The sequence below is a fragment of the Panulirus ornatus genome, chromosome 4, assembly GCF_036320965.1.
Source record: "Panulirus ornatus isolate Po-2019 chromosome 4, ASM3632096v1, whole genome shotgun sequence".
Lineage (NCBI taxonomy): Eukaryota > Metazoa > Arthropoda > Malacostraca > Decapoda > Palinuridae > Panulirus > Panulirus ornatus.
The window spans coordinates 9,396,109-9,413,395 of record NC_092227.1 but is presented as its reverse complement, the minus strand read 5'-3'; the positions used below and the strand labels follow the sequence as shown (position 1 = coordinate 9,413,395).

The 17,287-nt window shown below is 43.4% G+C and overlaps 1 protein-coding gene across 1 annotated transcript in view; it reads right to left on the bottom strand.

The window, feature by feature from the left end:
* The window catches only part of LOC139765656 (uncharacterized), a 37,933-nt gene that overhangs the window by 7,690 nt on the left and 12,956 nt on the right, over positions 1-17,287 (bottom strand). Inside the window, exons 2-8 of the mRNA XM_071693362.1 lie at positions 14,984-15,912; positions 12,555-12,800; positions 12,019-12,152; positions 11,693-11,806; positions 9,057-9,095; positions 4,755-4,887; positions 3,952-3,990 (exon numbers count right to left, since the gene is read on the bottom strand). Coding sequence (XP_071549463.1) covers positions 3,952-3,990; positions 4,755-4,887; positions 9,057-9,095; positions 11,693-11,806; positions 12,019-12,152; positions 12,555-12,800; positions 14,984-15,873 — 1,595 coding nt within the window. The 5' untranslated portion in view covers positions 15,874-15,912. The remainder of the gene's footprint in view (positions 1-3,951; positions 3,991-4,754; positions 4,888-9,056; positions 9,096-11,692; positions 11,807-12,018; positions 12,153-12,554; positions 12,801-14,983; positions 15,913-17,287) is intronic.

The window sequence follows — 17,287 nt, the reverse complement described above, 5'->3', positions numbered from 1 at the left end:
AATTGTCACCTTTGTTTTGGAAATACAGAATATACGTAATATCCATTGCCATACTTTTACTTAACGTGATACAGATCAATTTTGACAATACTACTACCACTCCCACTAGCCCTAGTAGTATAGTAAGTAGTTGTAGTAATAATAAAAGTAATTGTGCTTGTAACTCCAGGTAAGTGGTGGATGGATGTTATGACGAACGTGCAATCCCAGGCAACTTATGTGTAGGTGTACACACGCGTGTACGACCCGAGTGGTGTACGGGCGCTTAGGCGAACGTAAAACCCCAGATGGATGAGGCGCGGCTATTCAGGTGAGTGTACAACACTGTGCTGGAGGAGGAGGAGGTGAGGAAGGTGTAGTGGGGTGGTGGGATGACGAAATAAAGTTGTTTCCTACAGGGAAGGAGTGCCCGATGATTAGATGTAAAAGAGAAAGCGGCAGCAGATCAAGAGGAAATGTAGGGGTTGAGAGATGGGTAAAGGCGAGTTGTGTTGAGCGATTATCAGCAAATTTCAGGGGGAATAAGATGTTTTGGAAGGAGATTAATAAATTTCAGAAAAAAACAAGTGAATAAATGGGTACCGGTAAAGAGGGGGGGGGGGGGCAGATGGGGAAATAATAACAGGTACTGATGAAATGAATTTGAGATAGAATGAGTACTTTGAAGGATTGTGAAGTGAACTGCTTTAGATAACTAGAGAGTGGATATGGCATCGAATGGGAGTGGAAGTGAGTCGTAAGGTGGATGAAGGGGCGAAGGAAGCAGTGAGGAATGTGGGGAAAGAGAGGTCGGTATCTGGGAAGGTGAAAATGGGTATGTTTGAAGGTATAAGCAGTCCCATCGGTGTCCTATGGATGCGAGGCATGGACTAGGTGAGACTCTACGGAAGAGGGTGAATGTGTTGGCAATATGAAATGTGGTGTGAGGAGGGTTGACCAAGGAAGTAATGATGTGTTAAGAGATTGGTATGGCAATGAAGAAAAAGTAAGGTTGAGAGACTTGAAGAGGAAGGTGTGCTGAAATGGTTGGACATATGGAGAGAATGAGTGAGGAGGGAGGTTGACAATGATATATGTGTCAGAAGTAGAGGGAGATAAAGAGATGGGAAAGACCAGTCTGGAAATGGAAAAGGTGCATTGAACGTCCAGGAGGGTGAAAGGAGGACTCGGGATAGAGTGAACTGGAGTGATGTGGTATACGGGGGGCGATGTGTTGTTAGTGGACTGAACCAGGGCGTATGAAGCGGCCAGGTGAAACCATGGAAAGATCTGTGGGCTCTCGTTGTGGATAGAGGGCTGTTTTCGGTGTATTCATGATCGTCAGTTAGTGGAAGTGGAAGAATGAGGCCTTTTCTTTGTTTGATCTTAACACTACCTCGCTAACGCGGGAAACGGCAATATATATATATATATATATATATATATATATATATATATATATATATATATATATATATATATTCCTATGAGTCCACGGGGAAAACGAAACACGATAACTTCCCAAGTGCACTTTCGTGTAATAATCACATCATCAGGGGAGACACAAGAGATGTCTCCCCTGATGATGTGATTATTACACGAAAGTGCACTTGGGAACTTATCGTGTTTCATTTTCCCCCGTGGACTCATAGGAATATCTTGATCACGCGCAAAATTGTAATCCTTAACAGGAAGGCACCGTGGATAAACATGAAACCATATATCATCAGTGATATAAAAAAAAAAAAATTATATATAGAGATATTCTTATCGATATACTTTATTTTTTTTCCCCCCAACGGAAATCGTATTGATGGTTGTGGGTGGGGGGGTGTCGTTAATGGCAGTAAAATAGGACGAGACTCGTTTAATATTCTTCGAACGGATTTGGGTACGACAGTTTGTTGCAAGGCAAATCGTTACACTTTACAGAAAACGGGCATTAATACAAAGTGCGTTCGATTCTACCTAAATATACATAGAGTTAGAATTAAGAACAAAAAACTAAGAATGAATAACAAAGAGAAAAAAAATATGTACTCCAATTTTTCTTCGGACGTAACGAGTTCTGGCAACATTACGGACGGTCTTCAGAAAGACGTTGAATATCGTCCCCTCCGGCGAACGTTATGGGAATGAGAGGGGAAAACACGTCATTCTGATCCTTAACCCGGCGAACATAGTTATCAGATTAGCATGGCACGCTGACACGTGTCTCTCCTGCCGATTACTCAAATCTTTTAAAAAGGTTTGTTGGCAGGTATTCTCTTTCGCACGTTTATTTCATCCATTACCAGCCTGTCTTGGATGACAAATATATATTTTTAGCCTCTTGAATTACGGCAAAGCTCCTTTTAGATATGTATTTAAGGGAAAAAAGTGGAAAGGAAAACATAGCGGTGGAATAGATATGTATGTGTATACGTCCGTGCGGTAACTCACCACAGGTGTTCCCGCCACACCTGTGGCGGGTGGGAGGCGATCAGCTGGTCCCGGGCAGGGCTACCAACACCGCTGGCCGACCCATCCAGGGATGTCAACCACACCCACGGCACATTAGGCTGGATTCTGCATTTAATTACTAATACCCATTTAGCACTCCGTCATTTTCGTGAAATTGGTTCACAGGTAATTATATATATATATATATATATATATATATATATATATATATATATATATATATATATATATATATATATATATAAAATGTTTCATTTTTTTTTTTGATATTCGCCTTTTCCCGCGTTAGCGAGGTAGCGTTAAGAACAGAGGACTGAGCCTTAGAGGGAATAGCCTCACTTGGCCCCCTTCTCTGTTCCTTCTTGAGAATTAAAAACGAGAGGGGAGGATTTCCAGCCCTCCGCTCCATCCCCCTTTTAGTCGCCTTGTACGACACGGAAGGGAATACGTGGGAAGTATTCTTTCTCCCCTGTCCCCAGGGGCTAACACGTAGCGCTCACCGCAAGAAGATACAAAGCTACGTGTTGTCGAGTGGTGATGTGTGAGGTGGAGAAACTCGAGTGTTGGCGGACCAAAAAGCCACCTGGCTGAGAGAGAGAGAGAGAGAGAGAGAGAGAGAGAGAGAGAGAGAGAGAATCTTCTCTCTCGAACCCCCCATCAATATACGAAGTCAGATGTCAAATGGCGGGCACAGACATCGCACTCCGAGAGTCGTACCTTAACGCTTAGTAAGGTATCGTACCGTCACCCTGAAAGGTCGTACCGTCGTACTTATAGGATCGTACCGCCGCCCTGAAGGATCGTACCGTCTACTCGTAGGATCGTACCGTCGTACTTATAGGATCGTACCGTCGTACTTATAGGATCGTACCGCCATACTTATAGGATCGTGCTGTCGTACTTATAGGATTGTACCGTCGTATTTATAGAATCGTACCGTCGTACTTATGGGATCGTACATGGGATCGTACCGTCGTACTTATGGGATCGTACCGTCGTACCTATGGGATCGTACCGTCGTACTTATAGGATCATGTGTGTTCATCCACAGACCACCACACAACATCCTTATTTTTTTTTCCAATCTTTCATCATAATAGGTAACTTAAATACTCACTTTCGGTATCCGTATGAAATGGATAACTAAAATATTCATGTCACTCGGAGACCCAATGAAATGGGTAACTTAAATATTCACACTCAGTCTCTCGCACATACTGAAAGTCTACACTCAGTGTCTCTATGTAATGGGTAACGTAAATACTCACAGCTCAGTATCTCACACATACTTAGCGTAAATACTCACACTTAAGTTTCCTGACGTAATGGGTCACATTTGGTTCACACTCGTTGTCTTATGCATTCATCAATATCCATACTCACTCTCCATTATGTAATGGGCAGCTTAAACATTCACGCACAAAGCGACTCTCTATTCATAAGGGACTTTGATGATCAGATTCACCTGTGTGGTTATAAGGGGTAATGTCATTACATATTTACACTCACCTCAGTGTCTCGAGTTTGGAAGGGAAGCGATCTCTGCCACTGAAAAGAAAAGATAAAGGCCTCTTATTATCTTGATTAGCTTCGTCACCTTGAACTTTCAAAGTACATGGATTACGAAGGGTTCACCACAACCATTACTGTGTGGGGGTGTAGGGGGTTTCACTACGAATACCTAGGGTTCAAAGAATCACAGATGAGTTACAGCAGTTACCAAAGGCTAACAACAATTAGAAAGGGTTCAGAAAAGAATTACCAAGAGTCCACAATTATTGCCAAGGGTCGAAGAGTTTCACAGTGGTGTTGTCCTTCGTTGCCACACACACACACACACACACACACACACAAACATGATACTTTAACTAGGGTCCCTCTGGGCCATACGTCTTTCCATGGCTTCAGTTCTTGTTCCTCGTACACAGAATAACTCATTCATCGCTCTCTTTCGAAGACATGTTACCGTGTGACGTCAAGTTTACGGATCTAGAGAGAGAGCGTTTCAGAAGCCTGGATCCTCCACAGTGTACCGGTGATAAACACAGGCCATTCCATGAATGTCTGCGATGCTCTCTCTGTATTCCTAATCAGTTTTGTTTCTGGGCAGTTATCATCATCATCATGGCTTGGTCCTTGGTCACGTCTGCCTTTTTTTTTTCTAAAGGAGAATAGGTGTCGTCCCATCTGGTGCTGCGCCGGATCTGCATTGGTTTATGGCTTTACTGACGTAGCTTTAGGTGAGAGAGAGAGAGAGAGAGAGAGAGAGAGAGAGAGAGAGAGAGAGAGTGAGAGAGAGAGAGTTAACTTACCTAAGGCTGTCCATCTTGGAGCACTTTTTGCCAGGGGGTCTGCAGAAGGGGAGTCTCTCCCTCAGGAGGTCGAAGGCGTTGTTCATGTCCCTCATCCTCGTCCTCTCCCGGTCGCACGCCGACTTCTTGTACTCTGTAAAGGGTATAGGGAAATCTCTGTAGCTCTTTCGGGAGAGAGAGAGAGAGAGAGAGAGAGAGAGAGAGAGAGAGAGAGAGAGAGAGAGTTACACAGCTACAGACCACACCAGACCCCTAAGGGGTCCAAACGAGGTGGCCTGACCTTAACACACTATTGACAAAGATGCAGTCCCCTTGAAAGCGGTAGAATGTGAGATGGACAGCAAAGCTAAATACTCTTGTCCTCACACCCACCCTCACCCTCCCGGCGACATTGCCGGACGAGTGACAGGTGGAAGGAAAAAAAAGAAAAGAAAATACCGTGCAGGATTGATTATGATGCCCGAAGGATATTTTCATAAGAAGGGCAGAAGGTAGAATGAATGTATGTCATGCATCCCACCCAAAAAAAACCAAAGACATGCATCCCTTCACTTCGAGTTATATATAGGCAAGAGTAATGATAAATTTTGAGCTTCAGCCTCACGACTTATCAAGTCTTTATCACTCCTGAAGTGGAGGTATTAAATACAATAATTCCTTCTTGTCTCCTTTCAACAACATGTCGTGGGAGCTTATTCCACGCTTCAGGAATGTCGTTGGTGAAGGAATACGTAATGCAGTCCAGATTGACTCATTGACTTCAAAGTTTCAGTCCCTTTCCTGTCGTTGGTAGGATTGGCGCGACCGTAAAGAAATTTTCAATATCGACGTTGGTGAATCTTTTTAAGAAGTTTTTTAAAACATATTGTACCACGTCCAACCCTCGATAGGGTAGGACGTGTGTCAGTGGCTCTCTCTTCCCCCTGATTGGACATTCTGTCTTCACACAAGAGTGTCTACCACTAATGAAATTGACTGTAAAAGAAGTACACATGTTAGATACCTTTACCAGTGAACTAGTGGAGCATTATTTCAGTGAGGGGTCTCTCGAGAGGCCTATGTCGAAGCTGCGTATTTTCCGGCCCTCCAACCGTTTAAGGTGTGGCTCAAAGACATCATGACATTGACACACACACACACACACACCAGCGCCCTACCACCAAGACTTAACCTTCACAGACCACCGTCCGTCACCACAATGACTTTGTACCACCCACCAGTGTTCGTACAGAGGCCCGTCCTATACATACTCCTGTCAATACCATAGACAATCCATGAACAAGTACATAGCGAAGCAAGCAAATGCCGTAGTTTTCCCATAGTTTTGTGTATGTCAACTACCACTACATTACTTTAACTTGACCGTGAAATTATTGATAGATTAATGTTAACTTTTAGATATATGGTGTATGTCAACACAGTATTACAGCAGTTCAGAATCGCTTAGTGTTCACTATTACATAATTAATGTAGGTCACCACAATATTATTGCAATTCAACCAATATGTAACTTTTCATCAGTGTTCAGCTAAATCGCCACTAAATGTTTAATGTATAAACCATAAAGATTTGCTATGTAAAACCTCATGTATTATGTAGATAGACTTCATTCAAAGTGCTGATCCAAGACGTAAACGTATCCAGCTCTCTCTTGCTCTTAAGCTCTTTTGTGATTAATTAGCCAGTTACTGTTGTGGCCCCCACTTTTATTTAATTCATGAACTGCATATTTTTCAACCGAATGGCAGTCTGAATTCCGTAAACCGTTCTTTATTTATTTATTTACTTGCCTCGGAGCCGCCTCTTGCTTCGAGAGAACAAATTCAGTTTGCCCAATCTGTCGTACGTTACGCAAGGAAGGAAGGAGGTTGCTTTTCGCTCCATTGCTTCCAATCTAAAAATGTCCTTATACTTAGCTAGGGGGCCCAGAACTGAACTGCATCTTCGAATTGGGGGGGTCTAACTAAACTTTTATGGCAACGTCACATCCTTGCATTTGTATGTAAAATTTCTGTTGATCAATCCCAACATCCTGTTTGCTGTCTTGGCTGCTTGGTTCCAATGCTTGGAGAATTGGAAGTTGTTGGAGACACTGACCCCTAGATCCCTCACACAAGGGGGTGTCCTTGTGGCCCATCAGTCCATGATCGAATCTCTTATTAAGGTTTTTTTCTTTTACTTGTAACAGCTAATATTTATTGATGTTAAATGGCATTTGCCATTTGCTAAACCAACAGTTAATATTCATTGACGTTAAATGGCATTTGCCATTTGCTAAACCATTCAGCTGTTTTATCTCGATCCTCTTTGGAATCTTAGCTTATCGTCTTCGGTTATTGTGGCATTGCTGGTCTTTGAGTCACTCGTAAATTTGGACACTTAAGTTCCTCAGCCCTACATCAATATCATTAAAATGAATGATGAAAAGTATAGGCCCCAAGATCCACCGTGCATAATGGCTCTCTGCATCCTATCACAAATGTGACTAGGCTTCTGTCCAGTTTGCTACGCAACTAGTCATCATCCTCAAGACATCAACTGAACGTAAGGGGACTCTGTCGAATGCTTTTTTGGAAGTCTGGAAATATATGTTGCTTTTTTTTTCTAGTCGTGGGTATTGAATAATTTATGGGATAATATAAAAAAGTTTGTTACGTATGATTCTGTGGCCTCTGAAACCATGATATATGCCATTGATCAGACTTGTGTTGTTCGAGGTGAGCTATGATATTATCTCTTGATAATCGACTCCAGAAGTTTATATATAGATATTTAATGTGAGATTAAAAGGGCGGTAATCGCCAGACATACGTCTGTCAGTCTCCAGTCTTGCGGTAATGTTCCATGCTGGAGAGATTTATCGAAAATATGGGTTAACCGTTTGGCAACTTCGAGTTTGACGTATTCAATTATTCATGGACAAAAGCGAGCTGGACCTGGACTTTTATTAGTCTTCAGCTTATCTATCTGTATGAGTATTTCTCTGACTGTGACGATTAATTCTGGTATCGTGTGTGTGTGTGTGTGTGTGTGTGTGTGTGTTAGTGATCACCGTCTCAAACTTCGTGTCGCTACTTTCTAGAAATAAAAACAGAACTGGGAAGCTTTTTGAGGGTTTTTGCAATATTTTTCCCATCCAGAATGGGTTCGCCATCTTCGTTTACTAAGAGTCCTATTCCACTCTTTATATTTCTTATTGATACATCGTTAAAAGCATACATGACTTTTTTTCTCTTGAAATACTAACTTCAAACCTTCTCTTGGCTTGCTTAATAAGTCTTTTTTACGTCTTCCTTGACTATCTTACATTGCTCTGCAAGACTTGAGTCATTGCCTGATTTGCTAAACTTGTAGTATTTATTTTTTGCCTGTTATGATATCTGGGGAGTATCGCTTGGGCTGTTTTGATCTTATTGTTTCTGTTGCGCATGGAACGAATAAGACTCGTTGGTGTATAAAATGACGCTTGAAATACGTCTATAATTCCTCTGGGCAGAAACAAAGGGTGAGAGACTCTAATGCCTCGCGCATCCTACTGAAATCCGGCCTTTTAACGTGGTTTTTCCACTGCCGTAAGAACATCTATCCCAACAAATACAAAGCAACAGTTTACACCATCAGCGAATCTCGTCCGTGTTCACATCTACCAATCATCGCCGCGTTCACATCAACCAATCATCGCCGCGTTCGCATTACCCAGTTACAGTCGTGGTTTGAAAAACAGACTCTATTTGTTTATGAACTTTTTTCTTTCATTCGTTTACCCAATAATTAGCCACAATTACACTGTTTATTATAGAGTTAGGAAAAACACATCGAAAACCTCCAGTCATGAGCACAAATGACAAGCAGAAGCGGCGCCACACATGTAAACCACCAGCTCATTGGTTCTTAGCCGACCAATCATAGAGTAAGATAAGCCATATTGTGAGAGATGTTTTGTTTACATATGGAAGATCACAGGTGATTGGTCAGGTTAGGCTGGGTGGAGTTGGAGGATGAGTCAGATGAGGGAGGAGAGGGAATGTGACGCAGAGGGGATGGTGATGAGTATGTGATGGTGAGTTAGATAAAGGAAATAGGTGAGTCAGATGCGGGGTATAGGGAGTGAGGGTGAGTCAGGTGAAGATAAGAGGAGTGAGGTGGACCTCGAGTTAAAAAGGGTGTCAGGTGACGCAGAGTGAGTCAGCAGAGATAGAGAAGTTAGTCGGGTACGTTGGAGGAAGTGAATCAGGTGAGGTCGAGGCAGGGGACCGGTGAGGTGTGTGAGTGAGGGAGAGAGAGAGAGGAGAACATACTCACCGTCGCCACCCCTACCTCGCCTGCAGCTCACCCCTCCATCTGGGGAGGGAAGAAAGGAGCAAGTCTTCACCAGCTCCGTACACAGACAATGTTACCAGAAAAAAAATAACCATCACGCAATACCGACATTATGTCTTCACTCCTCTGATTTAGAATAGAATAGCCTTAAACGAGCATTACGAAGCGTCGTAAGAAAAAGAATTATGTGCATATAACAATTGTTAAAGCGATATGTGTAGTCTTCTTATATCACATTCTAATTCAGCCAAACAACAACAAAAACAGCATCATCTGCATACTGCAATTTTACTTAACACCATTTTCTTCCACCATGTCACCTCACCTTACTTACACTCACCTCACACGACAATCTTAGTAGTAAAGAGACTGAATGACTATAAATTGACATCATACAACCGTAACGCACTCCCACATTATTTTTTTTTTTTCTTTTCACATCGCCCGCTCATACCACCGCTACCTCCCACATGTGCTCAACCTCTGTTTATAGACGCTTGTAAACAAAATCTGTCTTGTATGTGGTCTTATCTAAATCCATGAAATCTACATGTACTTTCTTGTCTTCTTTAGAACTTTCTCTAAAAAAGTGTAAAAATCTAGACCGCGCATCCTTTTCTCTCCCTAAACCAACCAGGGGTTCACTAATACCTTTTAACAGGATACGTCACCATCCCTGTATATATACCTTTTCATCTGTGGTAAGGAGATTTGTTCGTCTATAATTCCAACAATCACACCTTCTGTCTTTACCTTTGTACAGTGGAACATTTCCTCTTATCGTCAAACACTTTTGACTATATTTCCATGCACACTTTTCCAGATTCACTCCACATCCACCATCTTTCTCACCGTTCCATCCGTTCCCCTCACATTTTCTTTCTTTAAGAGCGTTAACGCTCTTCTCGCATTGTTATGTGTAATGTCTTCCTCTGCCCCAACTCACTGACCTCAGGTATAATGCAAAAATACCCATGTTTCCTTAGGTATAATGCAAAAAGGTCTATGTTTCCTTACCATTATTATTCGCAATCATTTCTCTTAAGTTCTCTCACTACCTTCTACACACTTAACACCCTGCCGTAGGAAGTCTTCCTCACTTGTTCAGTATACCTCTAAAGTGTGTGTGAAGTGTTCCCTCCTGCTCCTCTCTACCTCCATCGGAATTAGCTTATTCACCTTCTTCCAGACTGTCTCCTCCTCTCTCTTCCCCGTATCCTCCAGCCAACCAACTTCCTTAATTTATTTACTCACTCTTGCTGCTCCTCTTCCTCCACAACCTATCCCTGTCGTCCTGTATCTCTGTTGTAGCCTCGGTTATCGTCATCTCAACTTTCATTCCTCAACTCCTATAATTTCAACCTTCGCGCCTATTCAACTCTAGTTCTGATCCACTTGGAAGTACACGATGAACCGACGTATCACAACACTGGCACAGTTTATGTGGTAAGCTCCGTGGCAACCCTGTCAGAGACCTGGCGTTCATATTCTCTCTCACCAAATGGTTGATCATACTGTTACCTACTCTTTCCTCTGTAACGGCTGATCATACTGTTATCTGCCCTTCTGTAACGGTTGATCATGCTGTTCCCTGCTCTTTCTTCTGTAACGGTTGATCATACTGTTACCTGCTCTTTCTTCTGTAACGTCTGATCATATTGTTATCTGCCCTTCTGTAACGGGTGATCATATTGTTATCTGCCCTTCTGTAACGGGTGATCATATTGTTATCTGCCCTTCTGTAACGGTTGATCATACTTTATCTGCTCTTTCTTCTGTATACCTGTACCATGTATATAAGAATACGTATATATACGTATATATCTGTGTTCTAAGTAAGTATATGTAGCCTTGATATCAACTGACGGAGACCTTCCACGTATTTCATGGTCGTCACGTTTACCTGGAGTTCCAAACCTATCGTTCCATCTACTCCATACTCTACTCGTCCCACCATGTCAGCTATCAGTCAGTCCTTCAAATACTATTTAGAACTTATCTTCATTCTCTCTCATTACATGGCACGTGTGTATCCATGAGTCATTTAAATCTTATTACATTTGAATTTCCTATTCCCAAACTTCGACTTCAGTAGTCAGGTATTTCCAGAATGATACGACGTATGATCTCGACAATACGACACATAAAGAGAGCGTTGCGACCTTTGGGGTTCGATGCCTTATAGCCTTTGCTGTATCCTCCTGATTGGTCAGGTCGAAGCCAAGGCCATCACTCCTCAGGGTGACTGGTCAGGTCGAAGCCAAGGCCATCACTCCTCAGGGTCTTATCGTCATGATCAAGGGTTGCACTCTGTCTCGGAACACACCTGTCTAAATCACCCTTATAGAAAATGTCAACACCCACTTCTGACATCCATCAGCCATTCCTCTCACATTCCACTTTGCAGGACGAAGATCTTCCTATTCTTGTTCAGTACTCTATGAGCGACTTTGTTTTGTTTGTTTATATAAGGCTACACACGCACCGGGTCTGAGAAGAAACGTACAGAATTTTGTGCCATCCAAACGGCGTTCAACGTGCAAAATTTACGTCATATGTTTAGTATTGAAGTGTACTTAAGAGGTGCTCTGTGATGCTCAAAGCATCATGGACCTTACCTTCCCTGGAGAGCTTCTCGTGGACCCGCTGTGAGCGCGCCCTACCGCCCCTCGAACCTGGCCCAGAGCGAGGTGTTTGGTCTTCGTTCGCCATGTCGGCTACACCCGTTACTCCTGTGCTCACCAACCGTCAAAAAGAAGGAAAAAAAAAATGACAAAACCATTGTTGTTAATATCAGTCATTCGAATATAGTTAACGTATGTTCGTAAATTCTTCATTGGCATATACTATCATTTGGATTGCTTTCATGCGTTTGAAGGTATACGTTTTAATCACATTTGCGAAGAAAATAATGTCGCCAACAAGAAATTAAGGAATGTCAGACCTGAAGCAGATGAGGTCGGGGTTGGGATGTGGTGAGCCCTCGGGAGGGACCGTGTTAATCCTCCTCCACCACTCATACTGCTGTTGGGGTATGCGAGGGTCAGGCCCCCGCTGCTGCTGTTCTGCTCCGCGTATCTGTGGGCGTCCAAAAGCACACATTAATCCTGTACACGAACGCGTATGGACAGTGATGATTAAAAGGGTTATCAACTGGGTGCTAAATGTTTCTTATCTCCTCGGCTACGACGACGGTACAACCCATTGGTTAAGGATAGCTAGGCAATCATATCCGATGGTTGTACCGTCGTGTTCAAGGGTCGTACCGTTGACTTTCAAATTCCGACAATTGAATCATTTTTTTTCCCTTGCCAACTGACTAACCTCGATATTTTGCCATGATTATAGAAAATCCTAGAAAATTATTAGATTTTTCGTCTTCTATGTAGACGTTGGATTTGTTTCTTGTTTTACGTGATAGAAAATGTTTCAGCAACACTCCCTACCCATACTGGAGTCAGAGCTAGGCTAGGCGCTTACCTTAAAGCGTATTCTGAGGAGTAATTGTAGACGGGAGGCATGAAGTGGGCGTGGACGGAGTCCGAGGGCGTGAGGAGGCTGGTTGATGGGCTGATGGGTTGGTATGGACCTAGCGCGCCCACGGCATCCACGTAGAGTGACTCGTGGGCGTAGGGTAAGGTTGTGGACGCAGGCGGCGAGGGCAGGGTGGTTGGCGGTGCTGGCGGAGGGCCGTACATAGGGCTGTACATAGATGAGGACACTGTCCTGTTGGTCAGATACAACAAGGTATTAGGATCAGTAGGAGCAGGAACTCGAATGGAGGGATGTAGGAGTGTCATTAGAATGACCAGCATTGGCAAGCGAATGCACAAAATCTCCCACATACACCCAAAGTATCTTTATATACCAAGGCTAGTTGATGGACAAACGCATCTTTACCTCGCCTTCGACAAATGCATCTTCATGTTCATCTTATCTACACCTTTGGCCTTCACCACTGGCCATTGACCTAACTCTTACAGGTAAGGTTGAAGGCCACCAACACAACAAATTCATTTTCAATACACATCTTTTTTTTTCACTGCACCCTGCAATCCAGTGGCTTTTGACCTTACCCTTAACAAGTTAGTTTAGAGGTCTTCTTCCTACACCCTCATCCTTACTAAACCCTCAACACAACTGGGGTTTGATCTGATTATGGGTGACATCAAAGGCCACTTCCACTCAGAATGATATGCAAACCTTCTTCTTTTGAAGGATATCTGTATGAAGGACAACCCAAGTTTAGCACGTGTAAAGTAGTTACACTACCTGGAGGTAAAAATGATTAGTCAAAAGTCAAGAACGAACAAGGGCTTATTGTAAATTCACAAGTGTTTTCGTGTGTATTTTCAGATTAGTTTTACGATACTTTATCGGGCATCTTTTATACGATTCCTCCTTTTTTTTTATTCTTGTGTTCTGAATTGAATGATAATGCTGTCAGGGACAATCTCGTGACCTACTCACTCTTCGGTTTGGCTTGCGCACCTGATGTTCCACCATCCCTGAGTAGGTTGAATAAGGTTTTTAAGTGGAAAATTGTCTAACCTAAAATGTAACCTAGCCTAACCCACCAGAAAATTGAATAGCCTATTATTATAAACGTTGTACTCTGCGCTTATAAAAAGTCTTATTGTATATAAAAAAAGAAAATCATGTTTACTTCGACTGCGTGAAGTACGGAAAGAGAAATCATACTCCTGATTTTCGTGCAGTTACAATTAGTGATTCAAACATTTATGGAAGAAAACTGGGTCGCTTCCTAGTTTAGGGGCACCACCCGTAGTCAAGAATAACTGGACGATTTCATGATCGTGTTCCTTAGATTGGCCAGGGAGAATGATCCACCCACTCCAAGAAGAGGGATTCCACACCATAACCGAGAATAGAGTATGCAATGCATGAAAAATACACCGAGAAATAAGACCGCGTCACACAAACACACACACTCGGGGGGGAAGAATGTAAACCACGCATGAAACCCGAGTGTAGAAACTGCATCACGTTAAGCTTTTTTTTTTATGAAGATCACGACAAAAATTGGATAGACTTTTGAAGACGAAGTATGGGCAGTGAAACATTCAAGCAATAAGCGAGAAATATACACGAAACCAAAGGAAAACGCAACCCACTCACCATCACGAAAACCAAAACTCACTAGATTACGAGTGGATTACGTTCTGATAATGTTTTAGTCACGCAGGCATACAATATGTCGTCTGCCATGATGAAACTCGCATGACATTCCAATAAATTGTTAGGGCAACAAATGACCAAATGGTATATACTGATCAAACTGAAACGATAGATTAAGAAAAGGCATCAAATCAGCTCCTCAAACTCATGTCACAATCGTGCAGGATGCAAACGAGAATATTTCATGATTCCGATAAACTAATCAAGCATATACAAGCTCCGATTTATTTGACATTTAACATGAACGCGAGGAGTGAACAAGACAGGGGCCTTCATCCATGATATAGATAGTTCAGGTGTGGGAGTGTTAAGTCTTCTCCGGGGGGTGTTTTGGCATATAGACAACAGGACAAACACAACTGCAAGACTTTCGCCCAGAATTTCGTACCGGCTGATTGGGCAGCTTCCTTAACCTGCGGAATTACCGAAAGCAGACTCCTGTGGGCTGTTATGTATTAATAGAGGTCTGTGTTCTTCAGCGGAAGAACATTTTAAATAGGAGGAAAGAATGGCCCAACCCACCCACATACACATGTATATACAGACACGTCCACACACGCACATATACATACCTATACATCTCAACATACACACACACACACACACACACACACACACACATACACACAGACATATACATATATACACGATATAGAGTATATACATATCGTTTAGAAACGTAGACCTGATACGAGAGGATTAACACTGACCTCAGCGTGGCGTATGAAGGCGACGGTTCGAAGGAGTGGGCAGGGGACGGGTCTGACTCTAGAGGTGTCGTCACTGGGTCAGAACCCTTGAACACTTCTCCTACCCTGCTGAAGGCGCTCTCGATGCTGGGTAACCTGGCGGCGGGGACGGGTGTCATGTCGCTGGTGCTGAGAGCGTCGTCGCCGCGGAAGAGTTCCGAAGTGGATAGACCCAGACTGTCGCTGCTGCTGCCACCCGAGACATCTAGCACACCAGAGTCCACAGAGACGTTCCCAGCGGGGGAAGGCGGGGCAAGCGGGGCAGTCTTGGCAAGCAGCGGGTCGCCCCGAGGTCCCCCGGGGCTGAAGTCCACAGGGGCTTCCTGCGGGGCACTATTCTTGTAGGAATAGGTGGCGGGTTGGCTGGTGGCGTCTGTCTTGGTGTCGGCCGAGGTTACGACAGGCAGGGTGATCACGCGGCCGTGATGTCGGAGCTGGATGACCTCCCCACGCCCCGGGATCCGCGTGATGTTGCTCTCAGAGTCGGGGATAAAGTGCACCTCCACCGTGTTCTCTGGCAGGATCAAACCTCCCACCACCTTGTTGCTGACGCTAGTATCTCCGCTGTTGCTAATGCTGTTGTTGCTCCTGCTGCTGCTGCTGTTGCTGAGACTGCTGCTATGGCTACTGCTGATTTCCCCTCCTTCACTGCTGCCGCTGCTATTCTTACTGTTGGACGCTGTTGTTGTTGAAGTTGTTGTTGTTACTTTCACCACAGTTCTGGTACTGTCTGTTGCGGCGGTGGTGTTGGCGACGCGGGCGATGGGCCTCGCCTTGACGGGTAGAGAGGAGAGTGTCCCCCGCGGCCCACTTCCAGATGCCGACTTGACGAACTTTTGAAACTTTGGCATGTTGATCCTGGCGGGCGGGACGGACGCCGGCCTCGCCTCCTGCACCGAAAGATCTTGAGTTAAAGAAGATTCTAAAGACATCATAGCTATCATCATTACACCCATTAAAAAGAGAAAAAGAGGAAAACATTTATAGCCTCCTAATATAACAATCCAGAGATCTGGTACCTTATCTTTTATGATTATAAATACATAGTGAAGATAAAAAAAAAAAAAAAACAGGGCCATTCACATTCTTATTTTGATGTTTGGGTCAATAGCTTAAAGAACATTTCAAGGAGGTACCACAACACTCGTTCTTCTTCATAATTGCCACACTTCGAGGATGTTTTTGCTGTGATATAGAAATATAAGAAATGGTTTATTTCCCTCAGAATGCCCATAATCCCTAAAGCAAGAGACGTTACGACCCTTAAGCGCAACGGCGCGTACCTAAAGCACGACGGAACGACTCGAGAGTTCGATGGTACGACCTTTGAGCATGACGGTACGACCCTTGATATAATGACCTCTCCTGTGACCTGACTTGACCCTTAACTTTCCCCTAAACACAAAAGCGTTAACCTCCCCTTTGAACACAAATGTTAAGCTCCCATATGTGCAGATACCTTAACCTCCCCTGTGTTCATAGGTGATGATAACCACTTCTCTCCCCCCATGTACGCAAATGTCAACTCCTCCCCTTACGCACACAGATCACACCTACCCTATGCATAAAGATAACCTCCCATTAGTACACGCACGTTAACCTCCCCCCCTACATGAACCAGTATGAACCTCCCTCCACCCCGGGTCACGTGGGAAAATCCAACACGACCTATAATTTCCATCTAACTGCCAGATGCTGTTGACCTATGATAACCCCCTCCCCGTGGAGTGATAACCTTAGAGGACATGCTTGTTGACAACGAGTGTGATCTTATCAGCGTCGCGCTGCTCTCTCTCTCTCTCTCTCTCTCTCTCTCTCTCTCTCTCTCTCCCATGCTCCCCATGGGAAAGTGTTTATTGATTTTCCTCTTCCGGTATTTAATTACGGTGTCATTATTCCCTGTGCCGCAGGCTGGATCGTATCAGCTCTCTCGCCATCATCTAGCCAAGGGCTGATAGCAATCGAAAGCTACACACGCACTCACACAGGTACACACACACATATGTATACACACTCGCACTCGCACACCAAAAATAATGAGGTTTGACCAGATGACAACAACTGACTTCTTTAGAAGAGATCGGCCGCGAAGACTGAACAGTTCTTCATGAAAGGAAAGGATAGAACAGGCAGAGAACATAACATGAAATGAAGCAAGGACTTTGTTAAGAAAAAAAAAAAAAAAAAAAATATATATATATATATATATATATATATATATATATATATATATATATATATATATATATATATTTTTCATACTAT